Consider the following 26,430-nt stretch of genomic DNA (forward strand, 5'->3'; position numbering starts at 1 on the left):
TTTGCCAGAAGCTGAGAATGGGCAACAAGGGATGGATCACTTGATGATTATCTGTTCTGTTCATTCCCTCTGGGGCACCTGGCATTTGCTGCTGTCAAAAGACAGGATACTGGGCTAGATGGACCTTTGGTCTGACCCATAATGGCCATTCTTATGTTCTTATCTTGCCTGCTGGTGCCACGTGAATAGTCGTTCACTTAGATTGTAAGGTCCTGGAATTATGGGTACATTTTATGCCTCTTTAAAGCAAATGCATGCTCATGGCCTGGTGGAAATTAATAATATATACCAGAAACAATGCCATTTACATAGCTTTTATGTTCTTTATTTTTTTCTGTTGCTAAAGACATCCTTACATGAAAGTAGAATCTTTGCTCTTAAGAATATCTTCTTGTGTTGAAGTCCTAATCTTCTGGTATTGCATAGTGTGCAAATTGGGAAATCAACGAAAGATTGATTTTTGGATTGAGAATAAGCATCAGGGAAGATAAAACCAGTTACACCTATGTATTCCTGTCCTCCCTGCATATTTAAAGCAGAAGGAAAGGAAATGTAATAAATATTTAAGCAGAATTGTTTCCAAATAGACTATTTGTCTGTTTTGCATGAAACACATGGGATTTAATTTCTAATGGTGTTTCAAGTTAATGGGAAATCTTGGTACAAAATTATTCTTAAAAGATGTTAGAGCAGACTATAAATCATTTTATTAAGCCATGTGTCTCAGGACACAGATGAAAATGAAAGCGCTGAGCCATTATGAAATGGCCTTATTTCTTTTAGTGCTGGAATACAAGTAAAAGTTTTTATTTTCTAGTAGGACATTTGCATTTCTTTCCATGTAAGAAGAATCTAGAGGTGTGTTGATTGAGATGTATACTGGGATAAGCTCACGATCGCCTGATCTATCTTCCTGTCGGTTTGAAGGGCATTTACCTTGAAATGAACCTGGAAGAGCAGATGTTTGCTGACAGCTCTTTATGAATAAAATGTGGTGGACTTGAAAACCATTTTAATTGTATGGCAAGAGGAAATCCTCTAATTTTAGGTTAGAGAAATTAGTCAAAGGGTCACTGTTTCCAATAAAAGGTGTTGTGAGCCTGTGCTTACTCTTGTAATAAGGCCAACGCATTTTTGTAGGGTTTGGGGGTGTTTTTACACTTTCCAGGCCAAATGTATAACCTTAAAGTGTATTGTTGCAGGTCTAATTTGCATACAATTGCTATGTTTGCAGCCATAAATTGAGTAATAGCATGCGCAAATGAGGCAAGTATTGTGCTCATCATACGGGGAGGGGAACTGAGAGACAGTGACCTGCCCAGGTCTTCTAATTCCCAGGTTATTCCTCTCTAACTTCATGCATAGTGCAGTCCTGTTGGCTAAACTGTTCTAAAAAGGGTTTAGGATTTGTGGCTTAGTGGCCAGAGCACAGGACTGGGGCCCAGGAGACTCGGGTTCTATTCCCCGTACTGGCCTGCTGGGTGCCCTGCGGCAAGTCACTTCACTTCTCTGTTTGTTTTGACATCTGTGAAGTGGAGATAATGATCCTGACCTCCACTGTAAAGTCCTTTGAGACCTACTGATGGGAAAATGCTGTATAAGATGTAGGTATTTATTATTACACTTGAGGAACCAGGTGTGAAACCTAATCTTGGGGGTTAGGGAATAAATCTCTTCTCCCATTTAACCCTTCATTCTGTCCTTTACTCAGTCTGTATCCAGCAATCCTCATACTGGGTGTTCCCTGTCCTCTGTAGTTTGGAGGCAGAGATCAAACCTTTGCTCAGCCTGATGGGCTTTTAACCATCTCCTGGGAAATCTTCCCAGAATTCTCTGCCTCCGCTGCCTCTGGTAGTATATCAGGAGCTTATTCTTCCCAATGTATTAACCGTGGCTCCGAATATAGTCTAGCATCAGAATTGCTGAAATTCACAGATAAGGCAGTCTGCCTGCAAAAGCTCATGTTTCAAAATTACTTTTCTAATAGCTTGGCAAAAAAACAAATGAAATTAACACATCCTTCTTTCTTCACAACTTAGTCTTATGGGTTTTATTTTAAAAGGAAATAAACTAGTTGTGGAATGAGCCAGATTCTCATGTGATGTAAATCTACATATCTTCAATGGAGCGACACCAATCTGTCCAGTTGGCTTTTATTTAACCCCCAATGCATCTGTTCAGCCTTTTGAAATAATTTATACAGACAGCTCTCAGGAGCAGAACTGAGTGTAGGGATAATTTAGGGTTGCTAAAACTCAAGCTAGACTCCCCTACACAAGTTATATTGTGGTGTTAATGATGGAAATTCAGAGGAGTGTACTGTATGTGAACAAAAGGGTACCACAGAGCATTGGGTCAAAAATAAAGGTTTCAGTATGGATGATCAGATGCCCAGGAGTTTGGGAGGCCGCGCAAGAAGCCATAGAATAGCTAGTGGACAATATAACTTGGGGCATTCTCCTTTCCAGCGGCCGTGGTTTGTTTTCACATTTTGATCTCTGCTCGGGTGTACTGTTCGCACTGCAGAATCAAACACCTGCCACCTTCCTGCTGCTGGGGAGACGAGCAAAGCTGCAAGATGGGGATGTTGTTGCACTTGAAAGGGATAACACCCATCTCCCTGTAAACATGGGAGTCAATTAGCGTTGACTCCCTCCATCGCAAATTACCAAAAATGACTTTGTACAGAAATGACTGCGTGATCGTTTCTGCTGAGTGAATAACAATTTGCAGTAAACTGGCAATTTACTTAATAAGATTGGAGTGTGGAGCCTGCTGATCGACCTGATGCTGCCATTCTAATTGAAGCTGTTTTGTCTCCCAAACCTGCCCCCAGCGCCTGGATTTGGGCACATGGCTGACTGTTACAAGCGATAAGCTCTAGCTTTACCGGTCCTGTCATTTTCCATTCTCTTTGGAAATCCCCCATAAAAGGGAGTTCCCAAAGCTAGCTGATTGGATCACTTTGGGAGCTGCAAGCCAGTGGCGTAACTAGGTTAATTTGTCAATAGTTGGCTGCTGCTACAATTTCATATTGCCGTAAAGAAATAGTATGTACAAAGTTTCCCCTTTTCTCCTTTAAACGTGCTAACGCTTGGCTCCTAATTAATCCATACAAACATAACTAATCTTAATGGTGTCAAGTATCAACTAATCTTAACGGTGTTAGCCTGATGTGGTCTCATCTCATCTCTCTGTCCCCATATCACCTTCCCAATCTCCTGGGTCCTACAGTTGTAGATTTCCGCATGATCCCAAGCCCTATCTTTTGTTCTGCAGCAATCAGAGCAATCCCATACTCTGCTCTCTCTGTCCAGTGTGCTCCTCACACTGTTTGGCTCCTTAATCTTTTAAACTATCAGATGAAGCATCTTCTCCATAGCAGAGCTCTTCCGCAGTTCCACCATGGGAAGCTTCCAGAAGACATGTTACCCATGATATTCTTGTATGTTATGGCTGCTACCAGGAAACATCTGGTAGTTCAACTCCAAAGTCAAACACTGAATTAACTTTCCTGTAAGCAGTGTGCTCCTTAGAAATTAGCTGGAATGTGTAGCTCTCTGTGTTACGACTTCAAGTTAATGAGCTCCGTGGTGGACATGGGAACCCTGATTCTTCAGACATGAACATAATTGCATGTTTAGAGTGGTGCTCACAATTCCACGTATACCTTGTATATTCACATACACAGCTGCTGTCCACCTTTATGCCCGGATACTGCATTTGCCTTCACAAATTGGGTGATTGTAACTGGCAACTGTGCACCCAGCTTTGAAAATCAACCTCAGCACGTATATACATGGGATAGCTGGGCAGGTTAATGGAAGCTTATGGCTGATTCTACGTCCTGAACAACAAGACAAGTCAGCAGGATTTTTGCCTTTACTTTCTGACATGCCTAAGCTATAATTTCACAAGGTGTTAGCAAAAGAATTTCATGCTGTACCTGCAACAGCTTCTCTCCAGATTAATGAATTGGAATAGTGAGAAATTCACAGGTCAAACCAATGCATTTTAAACAGTTAGTGATGTAAACTTAAAAATGTGTCTTAACGCTTTCCATCAAAAGTCTGTGTACTTTGTTAGACTCCAAAATATTTTATACCTAAACTGAACTTATTGCAAGGCAAGAGCTCTTGGCTTTTGTAGCACATATAAAGTAAATCAAAAGGTGGTTTCTTTGATTTGAGTTTAAGTCATGGAATGTGTGTGTTTTCCTCAGAATACTCATACATTGTGAGCAGACCAAATGAAATCAAAGAAACTCCCTTTGGTGGTCAATTATTCTGTCACCAGAAACCATTGGTTAAAAATTGAGCCATACCACACTTGGGTACAGTTAGTTTTCTAACATATACACAACTCTTCTAGACATCCCTGTCTAGCACTGGAAAGTGCAGCTTTGAGTTTAAAAAGGATATCTTCTGACAGTTGGGTCACCTGCTCTCCCTTTCGCATAAAGAGGAGGTGAGATTCTAAATGTTACAACTCAGTGAATGGTTTTGAAAATCAGGAGTATTACAAAACCAGATCAACTCTAGTTTGTCAGTTGCCTTGCTTAGCAGAATAGGTCTACTTGAGAGACAGGGGCAGTGGAATTACATGGTTTATTCTGCCAAAGAGTTTGACTCTTGTCTAGTCTGCTGGCAGTTTTGGATAAGGGCCCAGATCATGTACTTCATGACAAACCAGGCCCAAGTTTTGTAGTAAGGACCCTGGATTTTGCGGCACTCTGCAGCAGGATGAACCTTTGTCAGCTACATTGGAAGGAAGTATTGAAATTTTGAAGGCCTTAAGTATGAAGATAAATGCTATCAGTGCAGTATCCCATGTCCGTTGTGATAGTAAATCAATTTATTTTTTGCTGTCCATGCACTTTCAGTTTTTGATCTTCCTGGAGACGTTTGTACTGACAATGCAGAACTGCACTGGAGAAGTTTGGGGTGGAAGTAGAGAGTAAGCTAGAAGTGGTTTGGCAACTGAGCAGGAGAGGGGTTAGGATTTTTGGCACCCAGAAAGGCATGGGAGTTGATCCAGGTTTGTGGGACCAGCATCTCGGCTGGATAATTCTACAGTAGTAAGAGTTCATCGTTAGAGTTCAGAAGGAAAGCCCCATTGATATGAAGAGGGCAGTTCACACCTCCCTGAACTGTTTCAAGATGTCTAGTTTTGCACTGGTTTTTAGGGCTGGCTTCTCGAACCACATGGGCTTGAAATGCTTTTTTGTTTGTTTTTTAAATAAAGCTGAGGTGGTGAAGCACAGTTCTGCAGCAAGGTGTTGATTCAGCAGCCAGTTCCGGGGCCCTCACCGTGCAGAGTATATAGAGCCCTGATTATGGACCAGTCAGCGGTGGAGAGACTGAACATGCTTTGCAGAGATAACACTGTTGGCTGGAGAGCGGTACGGCTTGCATTCTTTATTGCATATTGCCTCAGATCATCTTCAGCAAGACATGCAGGGAAAGACATAATTGAGAACACCATCACTTTCCTACACATCACCACAACTGCCCGCTATTGGCGATTGGTTTAAACTCAGATCAGTCACAGCACTAAATAATAAATCATATGTGGAAGCTGGGTGTTGGGATTACTTCATTAGCTGCCAAGCAGCTTTCTTCATACCGAGTAACTTCTAAAGGACTCAAGAATTTTTCCCTCTCCCCCTGAAAAATGAGTGATCAGTACTATAGTTGGTCATTCAGTTAAAAAGGGCTGCAGGGCCTCTTTATGAAGTCTAGTGTAGTGTGCTCTTAGGAAGCCTTATGCAGTGCCTCAGTTAGGTTTTCTTTACAAGATTAAAGGCTGAAATATAGCAGCCCTAATTACATCCTTCTCCTTTCCCGTTGCCCCCTTGGCAGTAAATCAGCTCCTCGTGTTGAATTTCACACTCTTTTCTCCACTGAGCCAAGTGAATTAAAGGTCATTGTTTTAGATGGGCTGCCTGTACTCAACTCAAATGTACTTGCACAACGGTCTTGCAAGCGTCTCATAAACCTAGCAACTCTGGCATGCAGTGTACTTGCCTGCCCTTCGCATAATGAAGTGAATGGTATTTAATTCACCTAGCAAACGCTTGCCCTGGGAGTTCAATTTTTGCAAAGCTGCTGCAGCACTGGGATATTAGGACTTTTATAAACCAACTGAGTGTTCAGTGAAAAGGGAGAGGGCTTGAACTGGAATTGTGGGTGTGGCTTCCATAATAGTTTGTATTAGGGGAAGAGATGACCAGTCCGTTTGCTATTCTACTGATAAACCCAAAAAAATGGGTTCCTTCTATGAAGAGCTGCTGGAAGCATTGTTTGTGCAGGTAGAGGAAGAAGGAGAAGCAAGCTATTCATATGCAGAACGGTACCAGATCCACACTGGGCATGGGAGCCAGGAAGCGGCTAGTCTTATCATAGTGGAGAACTGTCGTGTTTCAGAAATCCTTACACAGAATTGGCATCATTCAGCATGAGTGTCCATTTTTACTTAGGAGGCTCACCAGTGCAATATCTAGAACATTGCATCTGGTTGGAATGGGAGGCAGGGGGGCACTTCCACAGCCTCATGTCATACGAATGTTTCAACAGGTATTTCAGCCTCTTCATGATTTTGGATTTTTTTATAACTTTTTAAAGAAAAAAGCCAGTAGTGTCAAGTTCACAACCATTTGTACAGCACTTAGCACACTGGGGTCCTGCTCCATGACTAGGGCTCCTAGGCACTGTGGTAATACAAAATTAATCAAAATACTCAGACTCCTATAAGCCAGTTGCAACCTTCTAAAATCAACTTTCTCTCCACTGTTGCAACACATTGTTTTTGGAATCCACCTTTTAGCAACCGCAGAGACACTTACAAAGTTCATGTGCAATTCACTCCTGCTGAGATCCACTTGTTCCTGCTGCCTTTCAACCTGTGGATAGCATTTCTACCTTCTGATCCACTTGAATTGCTGTACACGTTATTTGGCCTCAGAGGCAACTGCTCATGAGTGCTGTTGGCAGTCGTCTTTCTTCATTTTCGTCTGTTGGGATTCAGTAAATCAATTTTCTGGGGTAAATTTTTCACTCCTGCTGTGTGCCAACTCTCACATGGTTACAGAATTCAGTGAAAGCTGAGACCTTGGCTATGACGACAATGCTTTTCTAGTAAAGAAGGAATGAGTGCAAGACTAGAAGTGGTTGCCTTATTATTTTGAAGGGGCAGATACCTATCCAGCAATCTTAAATGGTGTGGATTATGGCTGTTACTTTCCGGATCAGGAGGCTTAGTGAGGTCAGTCCCCAAATCTTGTCTGTACTGGGATTTAGCAACTGGTGGACAGCAACCAGTTAGTTTTTATGTATATTACAGTGGTGCATAGCTGAGATCGGAGGCCCCCATGGCGCTAGGTGCTGTACATAAACCGTTCCTGAGGAATTTACAATCTAAACAGACAAGAGATGGGAGGAGAAGGTCACAGCAGTGGCAGAGCTGGGAATAGATCCCATGTTTTCTGGGTCCCAGATCTGTACCCTATCTGCAAGACCACATACTCTGCTTAAAAGCAGGGCACACTTAATCAGTGAATGGTAAGTTTCCTTGCTACTTGGTTTTCTCAGTGAAGCTACATGGGCTGCTGCCCATCTATTGTGAAATCCCAAATATACACTTAGAGCCCTTGTCTTGAGCTGTCTTGGAGGGAGTCATAGTGTTATGGAGAGACACAGTAAACCTTTCATTGTGTCAGGCTTTTTTTATTTACTTGATTTTAAAAAAAAAAAACAAAAAACAAAAAAGCCACCTTATTAACACAGGTGAAGCAGCTTGGCACCAGGCATTTCCTGTAATGAATAGTTGCAGTTAATGGCCCTCAGCTTTTCATCAAACCATCAACTCTCCCAGCCTTCATTAATCCCCAGGCATGACCTCTGCGTCCATCATTTATTCTTTAAGTGATCTTGAACTAGCATACCAAGGGAGGGAAGGTACAGTACCTTGATTTCCTTAGTGCCATTACCCTAATTACTTCTGTAAAATGTACATCCCAGCAATAGCTCTCTTGAAACAAAACAAGCAGTCATGCAAAATGACAGCCGTTAAATTCGTATCTTCAGATTTCACAGTGTACAAGGCATTTGGAAAATCCGAGGGTTGGTGAGATTCAAGGGGAGGAGAAATAAGCAGTGTGTAAACTATTTGGGTACAAACGCTGCATGGCATGTAGAGAAATGTGGTCAAAATAGTCCTACGGATAAATGGTGGCATGAGTTAAAGCCCCAGCCTTCCTGGTGAAGTTGATGATCGCGGCAGGGAGTGGGTCACTAATTCAGTTACATCCCAGTGCACATGGCGAAATCTCCACCCAGTTGACCAGACATAGGTCTGTCTTGAGAAGAGAGGTCTGGGTATGGCGCACTGGCAGAGCTGTGTCGAGGCCCGGGATTCTTGCACTGAACTTTTTCTCCTAGATTCCTAGCTGGTGCTATTGGGGCTTTTTTGTTTTGTGTTTTTTTTTTCCCATGAGCATTGATTTCAGTTGCTTTCAGCTCACTTTGTGAATGTGTGTGGAAAAGGCTTTTATGCCACAATTTATCATAGTAGAGGGTTGTGCCTTACAAAAGTCTGTTTATTTCAGGCTCCACCATTGACGTACATTGGAAAGTTACTTAAGCTTTTTCTGTTTTTGCTTAACCTGTCTTTGGATAAAACACTTGAGATCCATGGATGAAAACCACTATATCGGTGCCTGTTATTATTATTGTACCCAAAGCAGGTTTTTAACTAAAGGTCGTCTAAACCTAGCTGATCTTTTTGGAAGGTATAAGTATAGTAGATCTGTATCAGCCTTGAAGGAGGAGTCCATGGTGGACTGCCAGTTGAGGCTGGGATAATGCCCTTTCCCATGAGTGAAAGATTTAGCTTTGTGTACTGTAGTGACACCGTAATAAATCAAGTTTCCGTCATGCAGATAAAATTACCTAACCAAAACCACTGCATCTAGATAAGATGTCAGCTCCCAAACTCTCTCTTGCCTGCCTTTTGTGGACAGTCTGTCCCTTGACTGCATTTCCATTTCCCTTGTGGTTCAACCTAAGGTAGTAGAAATTATACACCCTTAAGCCAAACCATTTAGGGAGGTCTCTAGTATTGGGTGACATTGCTGCCCTTTCCCCATGTTACAGCCCATAATATCCTTGCATAGTTGCTCATACTGATCCCTTCATCGCTGAATTCTTTGTTACAAAATCTGCTGCATACGCAAGGTTGAGGGGGGAGATGCAGAACCTCCTGTACCTAACGAAAAAACCAAACACCACCACGTGTGGCTATGGTCAGAAAATAATGTCCCAAGAGCAGCATCTTTTTGAACACCAGCAAGTCTTTTATTTTAGTCATCTGTGACTAGCTTTACTCCAGAACCTCACATACACAAACGTAGATTTACCCCGTCTGAGGCACTTCGGTACGGCAACCGTGTAATACCTAGAATGCAACCAGCTGCTTCATGCATCCACAGGATCACTATGATGGGGGGTCCAGAATCTTTCGAGCTGTTGATTGATAGCCCAGTTCCCCATCCGCCCCTCCCGTTCTTCCCCCCCCCACCCCCAATGTTGAGGTCACAGTGCTAACTGCTACCAGGTAGGGAAAACTTGTGAACAAAGCAAATATGATGGTGTCGCGGTTACAGCTCTGGTTTTCTAGTCATAGCTATGCCCTAAAGCTGGAAAACAGCAGATGCAGCTGAGCCAGGTGCTCTTTAGAAGTCCTCGAAGCAGCCTTGAAGCAATTATGGCTTGAGGTATTTAAGCTTCCAAGTCTTCTCAAGATGGGCTTATCACAACAGCTCCCAAAATCTAATCTGCCTAATGACTTCATTAAATTTAAAAAAAAAAGAGTGAAATTGACCTATTCCAATGAAGGTAATAGCACAAAGCCCCAGTAAAAATTGTCAGTTATGAATGCCAGAGCAAAATGCTCAATGGGAGCATTTCATCTGTCTTTTGTTTTGGGCTATTTTGTATTGTGCCCTCAACGTGACTCTAAACTAATCCCCAAAGAGCAGGCTTAATTGCAACATGCCTGTCACTTAATTTGTCTCAGATTCATGTATCTATTTTCTTAATTAGCTTTTTCTCCAACAGTCGTTTGCAGTCTTGCTGTCTGTAATCATTAAACCTCTTTACATGTGTCTTAAACTGAACAAAACCACACGTAGTGTCTGGCAGGAACACTGAATGCTGCAGGAGCGAAACGGCAGGCTTGAGCAACACAAACTGCTGCTGCGTTCCATGAGATCTGTCCTCTGACTGCTCAATGCGGGCCAAGGCCATGTTGCATCTGATTTCCACGCAGTTGAACCTGATCAAATCACCCAGGAAACACCAGACACGGCACTGTCCGACATCCTTTTTTTTTTTTTTTTTCCCCACCCCCAAGTCAGCAACATCCCTGGGAGAAATGCAAGCAGAGAACACATCTATTAAAACGCTGTCAAAAAGGCGTTTGACTTTGGGTGAAACGGATGATCACAAGGGAAGGGTTTGAGCTGCTGGGTTACAGCAGGCAGGTGCTATGCAGGGTTTGGGCTACTGCAGCATAAATTGCACCAACCCACGCTCTTCCTCCATATGTGTGCACTCCTTCCTCCATACGCGCACTCATCCTTTCATGAGCTGCAGAGCTGCCTCCTCTTCCACTGCCACAAATCTGCCAGGGCACCACTGGGTCCACGGACCCTTCAGCTCTGCTGATGCACCTTGATCTCAGCCTGCAAGCACACCATCCCCACCCTATCCCCCCGCTTTGCTGGGGTCCTGATCCATCACTAGGGTTCTTAGGCCCTGCAGTAATTATCATACAGTCTGGGGGTTACCCGTCATACCTAACTCTGGTGGTGGTTCTGTGATGTGGATGAACGTCCAGCCAGGGACTAGGATAAGAAATTATCAAACTTTGCTCCTGTACCAATAGGGAGGTGAATGAGGGTTTGCAGAAGTGAAAGGCTGGTGCACAGACCCACTGTGTCACTTAGCATCCAGTAACTCACATTAATATGTATTCATGTGCTGTGTGAACAGCATTGCCACTGACCCTAACATCCTGCCTAAATAAGGATCAGGATTGGGATAGTTGTTACAGCTAATACAGTTTTAATCCCATTGTAAACTGGATTTAAAATTGATTCTCTAATGTAGACCAACTTATGGGTCATGGTCAGTTATTTTTAGTTTGGCTTAGTTTGCCAAGACTTGTTTTAAGTTGCTGATTAGGCCTCAACTGGAGTATTGCCTCCAGTTCCAGGCACCGCATTTCAGGAAGGATGTGGACAAATTGGAGAAAGTCCAGAGAAGAGCAACAAAAATGACTAATGGTCTAGAAAACGAGACCTATGAGGGAAGATTGAAAAAATTGGGTTTGTTTAGTTTGGAAAAGAGAAGACTGAGAGGGAACACAACAGTTTTCAAGTACATAAAAGGTTGTTACAAAGAGGAGGGAGAAAAATTGTTCTTCTTAACCTCTGAAGATAGGACGAGATGTGATGGCCTTAAATTGCAGCAAGGGAGGTTTAGGTTGAACATTAGGAAAAACTTCCTAACTGTCAGGGTGGTTAAGCAGTGGAATAACTTGCCTAGGGAGGTTGTGGAATCTCCATCATTGGAGATTTTTAAGAGTAGGTTAGACAACACCTGTCAGGAATGCTCTAAATAATACTTAGTCCTGCCATGAGTGCAGGGGACTGGACTAGATGACCTCTCGAGGACCCTTCCAGTTCTGTGATTCTCACATAAACATTAAGGTGCAGAAAGTCAGCATGTCTAGTCTCTAGCACTAGAAAACTACACCTCTGTGCGGCTAACCGTCTGCATACTAGAAATCTATACTAGGGCTTAGGCCCCCTTTTACAGTCGATTGTCTGTCTGACTTCCTCTGTCCCAGTGGCTTTCCCTTCTCCATAGATGACCCTTACTGATATGGCAAAAGATTAAAATTTACTTCCACTGTTGACGGTCTTTTCTTCCACAATGTTTCCAGTACTATCCAAGCTCTCCACTTGTACATCTCAAATTAAAACTCATTGATATGTGGCTGCTCTTGTTGCTCTGGAATATCAGCAAATGAAATGAGTTTTCATTGGTACAGCCCTCAGACCTTCACTGTAAGAGACTCCCAGGAATCCTGGTCCTGTCCCATTGGTAGAGCTGACCAAGAGTTGGAAATGGGTGAGCTATCGTCAGTATTCCTGAATTCTGTTCCCTTCTCTGCCACGGACTTGTGTGACCTTACCCCGTCTAGTCTCAGCTGCAGAATACCTGCCTCGCAGGGCGTCGTGAGAATTAATGTTTATTTGTGAAGTGCTTTGAGCTGAAGGGTGTTGGAGGTGAGATTGATACAGGGCAGGGTGTCCTATGCTGCACCATCTCTGGTAAACACATTCTGGGGCGTACACCTCAGAGCTTGTCATCTGAGTGTGACAGTCTCTCTCCTCGTTGAAGAGGGGCTTTGGGAGAATCACTGAGATAATTCTGAAGGGATTTATGCTGTGCTCCCTCACCAAGCTCCAAAATTATTTAATTTTGCCTCCAAATTGGTCTGGATCCACGTTCTCAAGCTTGCAGAGTTGTGTTAGAGAAAATGGGTTAAAATATGTCTGCACAGAAGAGCGAAGTATGAATATAAATGAAGCGTGGTGCTGCTTTTAGAGTGTAAGCTACTCCCAGAAGGGATAGCCGCTTCCCCATTTGCTTTCTTGATAGCTAGGGCCCCGGGCTTTCTATTTATAGAAAGTCATTGAGAAAATCAACAGAGCGTGAACTGCGCAGCATTGCTGAAGGTTTCACAGTGGAATTGATGAGCTCTGCAGTGGCGGGGAAGAAGCGGACGCCTCCTGTCTAATCACCACAGATGCGCGCGCACACATCATGGACAGCGCTTATCCCATTTTAAAATGCCAGATCTTCCCAACTGCAGGGCTGCCCTGTGGGAAAACAGGCAGATTTGGGGGCGCAGCCCTGGCAGGCTGGATGCACCCTGAGAAGGGCTACGCAGCCATGAAGAAGGGATGTTCAAACCGGCCCTGCAGCCTTTTCACCGCACGGATGCTGGGGGACAAGGGGCCTCCCAGGCTCCCGTCACCGTATAATGACATTCTTGAGGGCGGGCTGGTCAGTCAGCGATGCCAGGGCTCCCTTGCCAGCCTGCTGCAGAATGGGACCTGCAATGTCGCTGCGCAGCTTGAAGCCTCCCTGCCTGATTTAAGTGCTTCAATGTGGAGGACAAGCGCTTGGCAGCCCCAGCACATTGTCCTTTCCTAACCTCCTGCGGCATTTCTCAGCCAAGTGCCTTGAGGCTGTTCGCTAACCTTAGGGTGGACAAACACCCCCGTGAGCTGGGAATTCACCCCTGCTCCAAGGTGGGAAAATGGGAGGCAGAGAGGTTGAACAGGCTTATCCCAGGTGCATCAGCGACTCAGCGGGAATAGAATGGGGCAGTCCTAATTTCTAGCCCTCTGCTCCAATCAGGAGCCCCCAGCACCTCCCAGCGGGCAGGAATCTTCCTTCTGGACTTCCTAAACCATGACTGAAAAAGTGACCAGCAAGCGAGCTGAGCTGAACTGCTCTGCCCTGGGCCTGCTCGGGCTCTTACGCTCAGCCCCCGCCCTCCTGTGAGCAGTGAGCCCTCTTGCCTGCCCCGACTGATCTCTCTCTAGGAACCTTTAAGTAGTTACAGCTTGTGCTTGAGAGCTGGGCTGCAAAGCAGCATCTAATGAGAGATCAGGCAGCTACTCAGGAGGAGGAAGGTAGGTAGGGAGGGGTGTCCTGACCTCACTTAAATCAGCTTCCCTTTGCAGCTCAGTGCCTTTGGGGAGGGATGAGAGTGGGATGTCTCCTTGGCTTTGTGAGGGGAAGCCTGTGCTCAGATGCCCATTGCAGTCAAAAAGCAATACACTCCTACTCTGTTACTGCCCTCTGTTTGCGCTGGGAAGGTTTGCCTTCTCCTGTGGGTCTTGGCTTCCCCAGTGCATGACCCGCAGCAGCCAAGCAAAGCTGTCGTGCAAACTTCCCGGCTCCAGCATCAACTCTGTGTGCTCACCTTTGCAAAGGTGATGGTGATAAATTGTTAACTTGCTTGCTACAAAATCATTGCCCAGGGCAAGTGCAGAAATTTGCAAGGTTACACCCCAGTGTCTCCCAGGGGTGGAGGCTTGAGAGGATGATGCACCCTTTGGGATTCGGACACCGCTGTCTGCATGTCCAGTGGAGTGTCATGCTGTTGCCAGATAAGCCTTCCTCCGCCTGCTAGCTGGCCAGCTGTCTGAGGAAGAAGAGGGGCAGAGGGTTGGTGGGAGGGGGCTAAGGACCGAGTTGGGAACCTTGTGCCTCGTGATTAGGAGAGAACCATTTCCTGTCCTGCTGTAATGGGGAGGCATGAATCACATGAACAGGTGAAGCCTCCCCCCGCCTAGGCCAGCCCCTAACTCTGCTGATACAGTGCTACGCAGCATCTCCCTCTTGGCTTAGTTTACGGTCTGCCTGTATAACAACCTGGGGGAGCTAGAAGCCGTTGCATTACACTTAATAGGCTGCTGGATCTTAAATGCTGCAAGCCTTGTTGCCTGGCAGCCTCAGTGTTAGACTCTCATTAATGTTTTACCCAGCCAGGTGCTTATGCGCAATGGTTTATAGATGCAAGACGTGGTCTCTGCCTTGAAGAGCTTCTACTCAAATTCAGCCAGACACCTGGGATCCATGGGGAAGCCCCACCACCAGACTGCCGGGGCCAGTGCTGGCAGGTGGCGAGCAGCGCTGGCTGGGTTTGCACAAAGTGGGTCAGGAGAAGCGGGCTGGTGGCAAGGAGTCGGGGACTGTTCCCAGCGTGGGGGAGGAGATGAGCTAGGGGATCCATCCTGCATGGTGCCAAGCACCAGCATCCTCACGCCCACTGCCACATGGGGAGTGGAGGGTGTTGTCAGGATTTTAAAGGATCAAGGCCCAGGAGAGGTGAGTGTAGGGAGCAAACGAGAGCAGCAGTGGGGGCTGGGGCACAATTGCAATTAGCGCTGGAGTTTGAGTAGCATAGCAGAAACAGTGTGGCCATCCTCCCTGCTCCGTGTCTGTCCTTACAACAAAGGTGATCTCGGCAGCACTCCTGGTGTGATCGTTCGGGGGTGGGTGGAATAAGTGACGCAAGACGTTGTGCCAGAACACAAGGCAAATGGCCAGTCTGTTTGCTCCTTCCCAGTCTGGTGGCTTTTGAAGTTGCTAACTGTTAGGAAGCGAGTTAAGCTGCTGCCAGCCCTTCATGCACAGAACTGTTTAATCCGATTTGTATCTGCATAAAAAGCACGGGGGGGGAACGTACATTTCCATGACATGTCGTGCTTTTACGAATTGGAGGCAGGAATTCGCGCGGGCAGCTTGAGTCCATGGAGGAAGTGGGCTCGTGGGTGAACACGCTCAGGGGAGGAGCTCACTATAGTGGGAAAGGAGTGGGGGTGTAGAAGAAGGGGGTTCTTCCATTTGAGGTGAGCTGTCCAGTGGAATGAGGCCAGGACAGGCTGACCCCTCTGATGGCTCTTCTGAAATGCTTCAGTAATTCTTAGCTCTGCTGGAACCCCTCCAGCTGAGGGGCTTACCGCGCTTCGGAAGCATTGATCTCCCCCTCCCACCAACATTGCCATGAGGCACATGGACTAGCCCCATTTTACAGATGGAGACACTGAGGCACAGAGAGGTGGCGATTTGCCTAGTTCACATGGTAGAGCTGCTAAGAGAACCCAAGAGTCCTGACTTCCAGTTCATTGCACTGACTCTGGGTGAGAGGAGCTAGAATCTTTCCTCTTCTCTTGAGCTCCATTTTCTCCTTCTGCTCTTTCTTCCGCCCCACGTTGTCCACTCCTGTTTCTCTCACTCAGCTTTCTTTTCAAGGAGGAAGATTTTTTAAAACTCTGGAGGTGATCCCAGCTTGATTGCGACGCCAGCAGCTGCTCCAGCAGGTTGCAGCCCTCCCTTTGCTGCTGCTGGCTCTGTCAGTGCCCCCTTCGCCCTCCCGAATTCTCAAGGTCAGGTAGAAAACTGATTTACTTGGAACTTGCCATTTTGAGGGGAGTGTCTCCCTCCTGGCCGTCACAATGGGCAGACCCTGCCTGGGATTCCTAGCAGAGATGCTGGGGGCTTCACCCCCACTAGTGTCCCTTCCGCTCAGCAGTTGGAGTACACTGGCCAGGGTGCGGGGCTTGCATTGCCATGCCGCACCTTATCTGTGGGCAAACACATTTTCAGTCTCTCGGGCGGTCAGTCTAGCACCTTTCATTAGCAATAGACGACACATGGCTCTTGCCATGTGATGATTTGTGTCTCTGTTCTGAAGCACGAGCTGTCTGGAGACCTCTGTTCCCCACTGGAGTGGGGAGATCAATATGGGTTTATAACTAGGCTTTCATTTTGTGCTAGTCTTTTGCATGTCTCGGTTTTTTGGCATCTGTAGCATTTTGTAAGAGGCTGTGTGTGTTTAGTTAGCTTCCCCTCCCCCGAAAGAGGAGCGCTTTCATGTTTTTTCCCGTTGCAGTGGAAACGGTTTTTTAAAATAAAAGGTGGCATTTGCGAGTGAAATAATGTCTCTTTTTTCCCTGCTGCTTTATGTTGTGGAGAGACGCCTTGGAAGACTTTTTTGTTTTACCACCAAAAAGCTACAGTGTGTTGCTCTGACTGTTTGCTACATGAGAAGTTATGGGCTTGTCTACCCTGTGGATAAACTGGAGAACTATTAGGGTTAATATCACCAGTATGAAGCAAGGGAAACCCGAGCAATTAAAAGGATTTTTAGTGAGGCTGCTCCAGTGCAAAGAGGCAAAGAGGGGGAAGGGATGTATGATGTTAACCCCGATTTAATTCAAACGCCTGTCAAACAGGAAGGAAGATCTCTCTCCACGTGATGCCAGCCCTCCGGGAGAGGGCTGAGCACTCCAGGGTCGCTCGCTGACCCTCCTGCAAATCTGGGCGAGACCAGACTTGCTGCCTCTGATCGTTCTAAGGTGAAAAAACTGAAATTAGCCCCAGCCTTGTCCATGACAGGGATTTGCCCTGATTTCTGCCCCCAGGTGCAGCTACCCCAGTGCAAACCTCTACAGCAGACAGACAAAACTGCTTTTAGCCCCGGTGAATCTTACCCCGGCTTCAGGCATCCGTGCCAATAGCAGCTTGGCCCTGGGGCAGTTGCACTGGTGGCTAATAGGCTGGACAAGGCCCAGTGCCAGGGTGCTCAGGAGCCAAGGTGCTGAGCATAGTCTGGATGTCGGGAGGGAGGAGGCCAGAGCCTTCAGTTTCTAACCAGCTGGCCTTCTCTCCTCCTCTGCAGGCTGCAGCGTACGCATCCGAGGACGGCGTCCTGACTGAGGCCATGATCGACGCCCGCATGGCCGACGCGGTACAGCAGCACGAGCAGAAGATGGAGTGGCTGAAAGCGGAGGGCACAGACCCAAACAAGGAGGCTGGCAAGAGCCAACGGCTGCCTCTCCCCGTGGGGACGGCTGTCTGAGAAGCGGCAGACTGGTGTGCGCGGGGAGGGCCGGGGGAATGACGTTGGAGGGTCGGTTGGCCAGCCCCGTGTTGGTGAAATCATGTTCTGGGGGTGAGCACCCAGTGGCGCTGCCATGCAGCGATGGGAGCTGCCCAGGTCCTGCCCTCTCAATTTTATACTTTTAGGGAACACCAGAAATAAATGTCTTTTAAAGCAGGCTGAAGAAGCCGCCAAATTAAAGGAGCCCCCTTGACGCAAAGCCATTGCCTCGCTGCTAGTCTGTGGCCTTTCTCCTGAGAGCACCAAAGTCAACCCCCTCTGTCAGTGGCATAGCCAGGGGGAGCGGAGATTAAAAAAGTCACCACCCGCTGGTACTCTCCCGGCGGCGCTCCGGGTCTTCAGCGGCGGGTCCTTCACTTGCTCCGGTCTTTGGCAGCACTGAAGGACCCCTGGCCTGTGGTTTCCAAGGAGCACAGTAGCCCGGCACAGCAGCTACAGCCTTCAGCCACGGCAAGACTCTCCCAACGGCGTGTCCCTGCTGCGCACCAGACGCTGCTCCGACAGCTCTTGCGTGGCTCATCTGGGCGCCCCAGCGCTGGGCTTGCCCTGAGCAGCAGGACATCGTGCTTTTCCCAGGCAGGTCCCATTCCGTGGCTGAGTTTTAACACATGCAGCGTGTCAGCACCTGGTGTGAGATCAGCCAGGGCAGACCCCACAAAATTCCCCGGTATCCACGAGGGCTGTGTAGAATAAAATTCCTCCTGAGCTTTTATCCCCTTCACACGTGGCACCGTAGAATAAACCTGCCTGGGCCTTGCCTTGGAACTCACCTGGCTGCGAGGATCAAGGAGATCAGCTGACACCTGCATTCCCCATAGCAGAGATCTTAGAGGCAGCCCTTGGACTCCGAGCAAGTGGCCGATGTGGTCTGTGGGGGGACAGTGCGGTGACTCTCTGCTAAAACGATAGTGCCTCTTGCAAGGAGGAAGGACAGCCCGTGCTAAGGGACTGACTGGTTCCCTGCTGCCGGAGCACATGTTCCCGTTGTACAGGCTTTGTTCTGGGAGATGCTGCATTTGCTGTGTCCATCCAGCCTCTTGCTGTGCTGTTCAGTTAGGGAGCAGTGAAGGCTTTGACGTGGATTTTGCTTCCACGTAATTCTGCCCTCCGACGAGTCTCCGAGCTGGTGGGTCCTAGCAGACAGGTGGCTACAGCAGAAAAAGCACCAGCCCCACTGGCAAAGGATTGACCTGGCCTTAGACAGAACTCCTCGTGCCCTACAGCAGGCCCTCCACCCCCCCGAGGCAGGCTTGCTCTCTCGGCTGAAAGCTGCATGCGGGGGAGCTGGCCTGGCCTGGGATGGCTGTCTGGCACCTGTCAGCGGGCAGACATCTGGCGTGGCAGCTCAGATGCTGTTTTATGCCATGGCATGAGGGGGGAGGCAATGGGAGATGCCCTGGAGCCACTCCTGGCCTGCTGAGCGCTTGACAAGCATGCCTGTGGCAGGAGCCTGGAGCCCAGCCTCCCTGGATTGGTGACATCAAAGCTGCTTGTGAGTCTGCGGGCAGGCCAGAAACAGCCTCTGGTTTTGAGCTGAACTGGGTTTGAACTCCGGGTTCCCGAGCAGCTTTGCTTTCCAAGTTCCCATCTGTGCCTGCACCCCCCAGATGCGTTTGCCTGAGCTAATCCTGTGCCCTGGAGTACCTGGCAGAGGTGCTCTCCCCCGACAGGAACTGACAGCGTGCTCGTCACTGGGAGCTGGCTTGCAGCTTTGAGAAATGCGTGCTGACAAGGGCTGGGAGCGGGAGGGATCGCAGTGACTGTGCAGAGACTGGCAGGGTTGGCCTCCCGGGGACTTGAAACAAGCAGCTTTGTGGGGCACCACAAAGGTATCAGCACTCGTGGCTGCAAATCCACCTGTCTTGTGCCATCGTCCGCTCTCGCTACAGCTGCTGGAAGCCCCACCAGCATCCCTGGATACTAGGTTGGGCGAGAGAGAATCTGGCTGCTTGGGGAAACTCTAGCTTCAGAAACTTGCTTATGTGAGGCTGGTGCAGCTTTTCCGAGTGGCCGGTGTCCAGCTGCAGAGTACTGCAAAGGAGTGCAAGGCTCCTCTTGCTGAGGGCAGGGCAGCATCTTTCCCAGTATGCATTACTAAGCGCTGACGTGCTTTTCAGCGGCCTCTGCAGGCTGCTTCCCTGGATCTCCCCCAGGCAGCTGTACAGAAAGTCCTCTGGGATGAAAACCACCTGTTGCAAGACTGCTGTCCAACTCCCAGCACAATGGGCTAGTGGGGCAGGGGCTGCTGTGCGCTGAGGGCTGGCTGGAAGGGAGGGACAACGCGTTCATACGGCTCTGACCAGGCGACACTGGGGTGTGTCTACGCTGTCCGACCATCCATTCTCATCTCTGCCTTTGGAAGGTGACACTTCGGTTGGGGTGGGGAGAAGGGAGGTGTCGATGCCTTACTGTATTGTGCTGTGTGCACTTACAGATGCAGACAAGGACATCTCAGGCAGGGTCCCAGCGATTCGATCTTGGTGTCAAAGACCGGTGGGTGCGTGGCTTTGGGTGTCCAGGGAAGCTGAAGATCTCTTCGTGCAGCGCTAGCCCTGAGAACGGTGTAATTACCACAAAGGGGGCAGCCTCTGTCGCTCCTGCATGCGGCCAGTTTTATTGCGTGCCCTGCAGTTGAGGGCTGGCAGTGATGGTCCCCAGGTGAATTGCAGGGTCCAGCTCATGGTGTAGGGAGGGCAGAGAATGTCAGGGTGGATTTCGTCCTGGGTGCTGAGCACGTGCAGGTCCCTCTGGGCTTGCTCAGCTTCTCTGAAAATCAGACAGTTTCTCTAGTCTCCCTGTCTGTGAAATGTGGGGAGGGAGGGGAATGGTCCTCACCCCCATTTCGGAATGGGCTTTGAGATCTACTGGTGGAAAAGCACCAAGTATTTACCTGCCTCCTTTGATGCCACACCCAGTCTTTGCTCCTGTTAGCTCTGCCAGGGCCAAACGGTCTGGGCCCCACTCTGCCTCATGCATCAACAGAACTGTCTTAATGTGTGACACTTCGTTATTGATGTAAAAAACACTGCTTGACTCGCTGGTCCCCGCTGGTGTTACAGCACTGGCAGCTTGGCGAGGGTGGGGGATCAGTCTTTTCCCTTGTAAACTGAGCCCACTTTAGTTGGAATCCCTGGAAATGAACATGGGCCATCATTCTTACTGCCCCTCTGTCCGGTCTGTAATTGCTCATTAAATAGAATCTGTTGATTTATTAGGGCAGCCTCAGATAACTAGTCTCTTCCCATCCTAATTAGTTTTTCCTCAATCACATTTTTCTTCTATAAGCTGTAAGAAAGAAGAGCAAGAACACAGCTGGGTATTCCTCTGGTTTGTTCTGGTATGATGTACATGGAGCCCACAGATACTAGAAAGAGAAATGCTGTATTTCCTACTGTGCTCTCCAGCCGTCTGTTCATCCCTTTCTATCCTTCCTTTCCTGTCTTCTGCTGACACCGGTAAATAGAGAGTGAACACCGCTTAAACCGAGTGAAACAGCACCACAGCTGCTGTGTCCGTGTGTCCTACGCTGCCTCCCACTGGTTGCCCTCAGTTACGTCTTAAAAGCCAAGTGGAGCCATAGCTCTGGTGACGCAGTTCCATTTCCCCCCCTTGCTGGCCATCTTTGTGGGGACGGGGTCGAGTCCAGTTAAAGGCAGTATGGTGTTGTGGTGGGGAATTGGAGGGCTGGTGGCATTCTCAGCCCACCTGATTGATGGTGCTGACAGCCAATTTGGGTGAGGCTTTGCACTAATTTTTTTTTCTTTGCTGCCAAATCAGTGGATTTAGAAACTGCCTTTAAATGATAGCTATTAATTGGAGGTGCCCTTAGTTTTCCCTTGGAGTTCTGCTGCACAGAATTTCCGCATGAATGAGGAAGGTTCCATGCCCCAGAGAGCAGCTATTGCTTCCTGAATCAGGACAGGGTCTCTGCACCACTGCTTATGACCCAATCACTGACTGTATGAACTCACACACGATACGATGGCAGTGATCTGATGGCTTCTCTGCATGTGTTCTGGTGAGTTAAGTGTGACTGTCCAGGCTCTGTGTCTAACTTTTAGGTCTTGTGATCGTTACTTTTGTAATTGCCCAAATAATTTAACTGGAAAGGGGGAAGAGGGAACAAAAACGTCTATCAAGTTATAACCATTGGTTTTTGTTTTAATAAAACAATATGAAATTTGACAATGTTGTTGGTGGCTCTCTGCCTTCTGCATGACACTGCGCCTGGCTTTGTGTGTGTGGAGGGTGAGGGCAGGTGGGGGTCAAGCTTTTCACACTAAGCCGAAGAGAGGATGGTGATGATAGCCCTCTGTTTCTTTTTATGGTGGGGAAGGGGTGGGAATAATTAGTCCTTGCCCTTTGCTGTGATTTTTTTCACCTCTGTCTGAAATCACTTTGCAAACAGTAAAGCTGGGTGACTTCCGGTCAGGCCGTGAACCCTGAATAGAACTCAGGAGTCCCAATGGGCTGTGATTTCACTACACTGAAGGTATGTGTTTCGCATGGAGCCAGCTATCTGGATGTAAAGACCTAATGGAGACAAGGCGCAGGTGGTTTTTACCTCCATGTAGCTAGTCGAGGTCAACTTTTATACCACCCACCTGAGGTTGACCTTGACTAGCTACATGGGGTGAAAACAACAGGGGTTCATCTCCACTAGGATTTTACATTGAGACAGATATCTGGAGTTAGTGATGGTGATGTAAAAACACTGATTTTCTGCAGTGATTACGTAGCTAAGGTCCCTTGCTTAAACCATTAGGAAGAACTGCCACTCCCAGACTGGGACTAGAACCCTCCAGTCCTGACCCACTACTCCCCTGCTCTAACCATATGTTTGTGTTCCAGGTGTTCACATCAATATGGCTTACGCTGAAGAACGGGAAATCTGTACTATGTGGGGGCGGGCTTGTACCCTGCACATCTCTTAACCTCCTGCAAATTCCTAGCTCCAACACCTCACCTGTGAAATCTCAGGATGCAGCAGTTGGCTTTGTTGTAGCTGTGCACATCTGTGCTTTTCACGCCTTGTTAGCCAGCTGCTTGTGACTGTGCCTTTTGCTTCTGAAATCTCTGGAGCATCGCACTTGGGTCTCTCGTCCACTTCCATCCCTCCCAGCCCTAGTTATGTGGTAGATCAAATACAGTATCAAATAGTCTGAATTAGCTGGTGGCTCGGTGACTTTTCAGCCTCACCCAGTGAAAGAGAAATCCTGACTTTAAAGACAGTGGTTTGCAGTGTTTCTGTAGCCATGTTGGTCCCAGGATATGAGAGCCACAAGGTGGGTAATATCTGTTATTGGCCCAACTTCTGTTGGTGAGAGAGGGGAGTTTTCTCAGCTCTTCATCAGGTCTGGGAAAGGTACTCAGAGTGTCACAACTAAATACAAGGTGAAACAGATTGTTAAGCACAAGGAGTTAATGCATGTTGCAAGAGACCATTCAAGACGAAGTGGGAAATAAACACCCCTGTAGTCATTGGACAAGGAAGGGTTAGTGGATTACAGATTGTAATGAGACTTAAGCCAGTGTCTCCACTGAGTCCAGTACTGTTAGGCTACATCTACATGACAGCTTGTGTCGGCGTACTTTGTCATTCAGGGAGGTGGGTGAGTAAACCACTCCCTGACATAAGCACCGGTGTGCACAGGAGAGCTTCTCCCGTTGCCATAGCTACCTCCGCTCGCAGAGGTGGTTTAGAGCATCTTCACCAGACGCGCTGGATGTGTAGACAGCTAGCCAAGTTATGAATTTAATCTCCGAGGCTCGTCTTTTGAAGGTGCTGTGCAGGTTTCCACTGAGGATGAGGGCTGAGAGATCAGCTATGGAGTGATCATTTTGTGAAAAGTGTTCACCCACCGATGACAGGTCTTTTATCCTTTTTGTGTGTGGGTTCATTCAAGAGTGCAGCGATTTTTCTGGTTTCACCCACATAGTTCTTGTTGGGGCATTTGATGTACCGGATGAGGTATACCATATATTGTGATTGGCATGTGTAGGACCCCTGGATGTTGAAAGATGCGGGAGGGGCGGTATTGATCATTATAGCTGTGGAGATAATGTCTGCAGGTTTTGCATCTGTTGTCATGGCATGGTCTGATGCCACTTTGAGTTGTCCTGGTCTGTGAGGAGTTTGCTTCTGATGATGAGCATGGCGAGGATTGGGGGTTTTGGTCCCCATCAAGTGTGGGTTGTAATTGTTTGCTACCCCATATGGGTTCCAGTGTGGGGTGGCAGGTGACAACCAGCGGTGTGTGGTCAGTGTTTTTTTTCCCTATTGAAGCAGGTTCTTTCTGGGTATCTGGGTGGCCCATTCCATGATGCGATCTACTTCTCGGGCGGAGTGTCCTGGTTTAGTGAAGGCAGTTTTAAGTGTGTGTGTGTGTGTGTATTCTGGACTTTCCCCTCGGAGCATATTCTGTGGTATCTGAGTGCCTGGCTGTAGCTAACAGAATTCTTGGTGTGTTTGGGGTGGTTACTGGATCTGGGGCAGTGATGCGTGGCTGTACGGTTCCATGAAGCTGATCATGATGTCCAGGAAGTTGATGCAGGTGCGGGAGAGCTCTAGAGAGAGTTTCATGGTTGGGTGGGTGGTTAGTGAAGTGGTGGAAATCCTGCATGGGTATTTAGGTTGTTATGCCATCTGAACCCAGCACATCTCAGAAATTGCCCCTCTTCTTGGGGTTAATGCAAAGATGAAGGGTTCTTTTTTCCCCCTTAGTGCCTCGCTAGTGCAGTTGGTCCAGCATGAGACTCTTAGTCTCAGGGTCATGGGTTTGAGCTCCCCGTGTTACTCTCCTCTTCCCCCCCACCCCACCCCCTTCCTCTTTCACAGAGCATCACATCAGATTTCACCAGCCAGCAAAAAGCTGAAGCTGGCCTCTCCAGGAAAGTAGATTAAAAACTGAATGTGTTGCTACCGGCCCTTTAAACCCTGCCTTTAGAAGACGTTCCTCCTCCTTTTAACCATGCACTTGGCTCCCTGCCTCCAGGAGATGTGATTTCACACCCTGCTGCTTGCCGAATAGCCACCACACAGTTCTTAATCAGCCCAGAATGCAAAGGGAAAAAGGGGATGCCGGCTTGCTTTCAGCCGCTGAGCTCATCAAAGATTTAAATGCAGAGTCTTTGACAACTTCCCCAGCCTTAAACTGTCTTGTAATTAAGTTTAGTTAGCTGTCAATTCAGTGAATAAGTGATGCCCCCGGGGGAGATGGCACCTGCCTGGCAATTTGTAATGCTCTGGGCAGGGATGGGATGGCATTTCCCAGCTAAGGTTATCTCCCATCCATGAAATAGCATGAGTTATGAGCTAATGGTGCTTTGTTAAAACGATATTTTCTATCAGAGAGCGAATCTGGGGCCAGATGGATCAGTGAGTGATCAATCACTCCCAGCCATTGCCACTGCTGTCTGAACCTTCTTCCAGGCATAATAGCATCACATCTGCAAGATGGATTGATAATTTGGTCATCTATCTATTCCCTTCCGCCAGCCGTTCTAGCTTTAGTTCTAGTTTTGATAAAAAATCCATCACTCCAGGTGGAGAATCACAAGCTGTGAGCCTTGGTTCTGACTAAAAGAACAGGAGTCCTTGTGGCACCTTAGAGACTAACCAATTTATTTGAGCATGAGCTTTCGTGAGCTACAGCTCCCTTCATCGGATGCATCCTGTGGAAAGTGTAGAAGATCTTTTTATACGCACAAAGCATGGAAAAAATACCTCCCCATACCCCACTCTCCTGCTGGTAATAGCTTATCTAAAGGGATCAGTCTCCTTACAATGTGTATGATAATCAAGGTGGGCCATTTCCAGCACAAATCCAGGGTTTAACAAGAACATCTGGGGGGGGGGAGGAAAAAACAAGGGGAAATAGGTTACCTTGCATAATGAACCAGCCACTCCGTCTCTATTCAAGCCTAAGTTAATTATATCCAATTTGCAAATGAATTCCAATTCAACAGTTTCTCGCTGGAGTCTGGATTTGAAGTTTTTTTGTTGTAATATCGCAACTTTCATGTCTGTAATCGTGTGACCAGAGAGATTGAAGTGTTCTCCGACTGGTTTATGAATGTTATAATTCTTGACATCTGATTTGTGCAGCCCGCCCCAAATCATAAGCTTTTTTTTACGGAAAGAGATCCTTCCAAGAGGTATGAACTTGAGCTGGTCAGGAAATTTGACATCCCTCCCCTGAGAGAAACAATTTCAAAGAAAACAAAAAATGTTTTTGTACAAATTGTTCAGGTTTTTGACACAATTTAAAAAAAAATTTTTTTTAGTACCTGAACATTTTTAGGTTCATGGGTTTTCATTGAAAACCCAGAAATTGACGATGTTTTTGTGAAAACTTCCAGTTTTTAAAAAAATTCATTTCTCACCAAAAAATGTTTTGTAGGAATTTTTTTGCCCTGTTCTAATATAAACTATGTCACAGCCCCATTGCTATGGGAGCGTTAAGTCCACATAAGGATGAGTTGGGCCAAGAGATTTTTTTTTTCTTGCCTTTCTGGAAGAATGATCTGTCACAACTGTCATTAAAATGAACAAATCAGCAGAGGCACTAGGGATTGCATGGGGCTAAAGAGACTGAACCATCCACTTCTCAATCCAGCATGGGCAATTAGGTTAGACGTTAGGAAACACGTCTAACACGAAAGAGAGTTAAGCACTGGAACAGATTACTTGGGGGGGTTGTGGAATTTCCATCATTTTTTAAAGGTATTTAAGGTTAAGGTTTTTCAGAACAGGCTGGACAAACGCCTGTCAGGGATGGTCTAGATAATACTTAGTTCTGCCTCAGTGCAGGGGACTGGAGTAGCTGACTGATCGAGGTCTCTTCCAGTCCTACATTTCTGTGGTTCTCTTCTAATGCT

General features: G+C 47.3%; 1 protein-coding gene across 2 annotated transcripts in view; it reads left to right on the forward strand.

Annotated features, from left to right (window-relative positions):
• LOC140899995 (ATPase family AAA domain-containing protein 3) overlaps positions 1–21,738 on the forward strand; it is a 70,735-nt gene extending 48,997 nt beyond the window's left edge. Inside the window, exon 16 of one of the 2 annotated variants that reach the window (XM_073316409.1) lies at positions 17,329–21,738. In XM_073316409.1, coding sequence (XP_073172510.1) covers positions 17,329–17,508 — 180 coding nt within the window. In that variant the 3' untranslated portion in view covers positions 17,509–21,738. Of the gene's footprint in view, positions 1–5,244; positions 5,571–17,328 lie in introns of those variants that run through there. The other variant, XM_073316410.1, reaches the window with a different exon arrangement.
• Positions 21,739–26,430: the final 4,692 nt, after the last annotated feature.

Source organism: Lepidochelys kempii, chromosome 18 (assembly GCF_965140265.1).
Source record: "Lepidochelys kempii isolate rLepKem1 chromosome 18, rLepKem1.hap2, whole genome shotgun sequence".
NCBI lineage: Eukaryota > Metazoa > Chordata > Testudines > Cheloniidae > Lepidochelys > Lepidochelys kempii.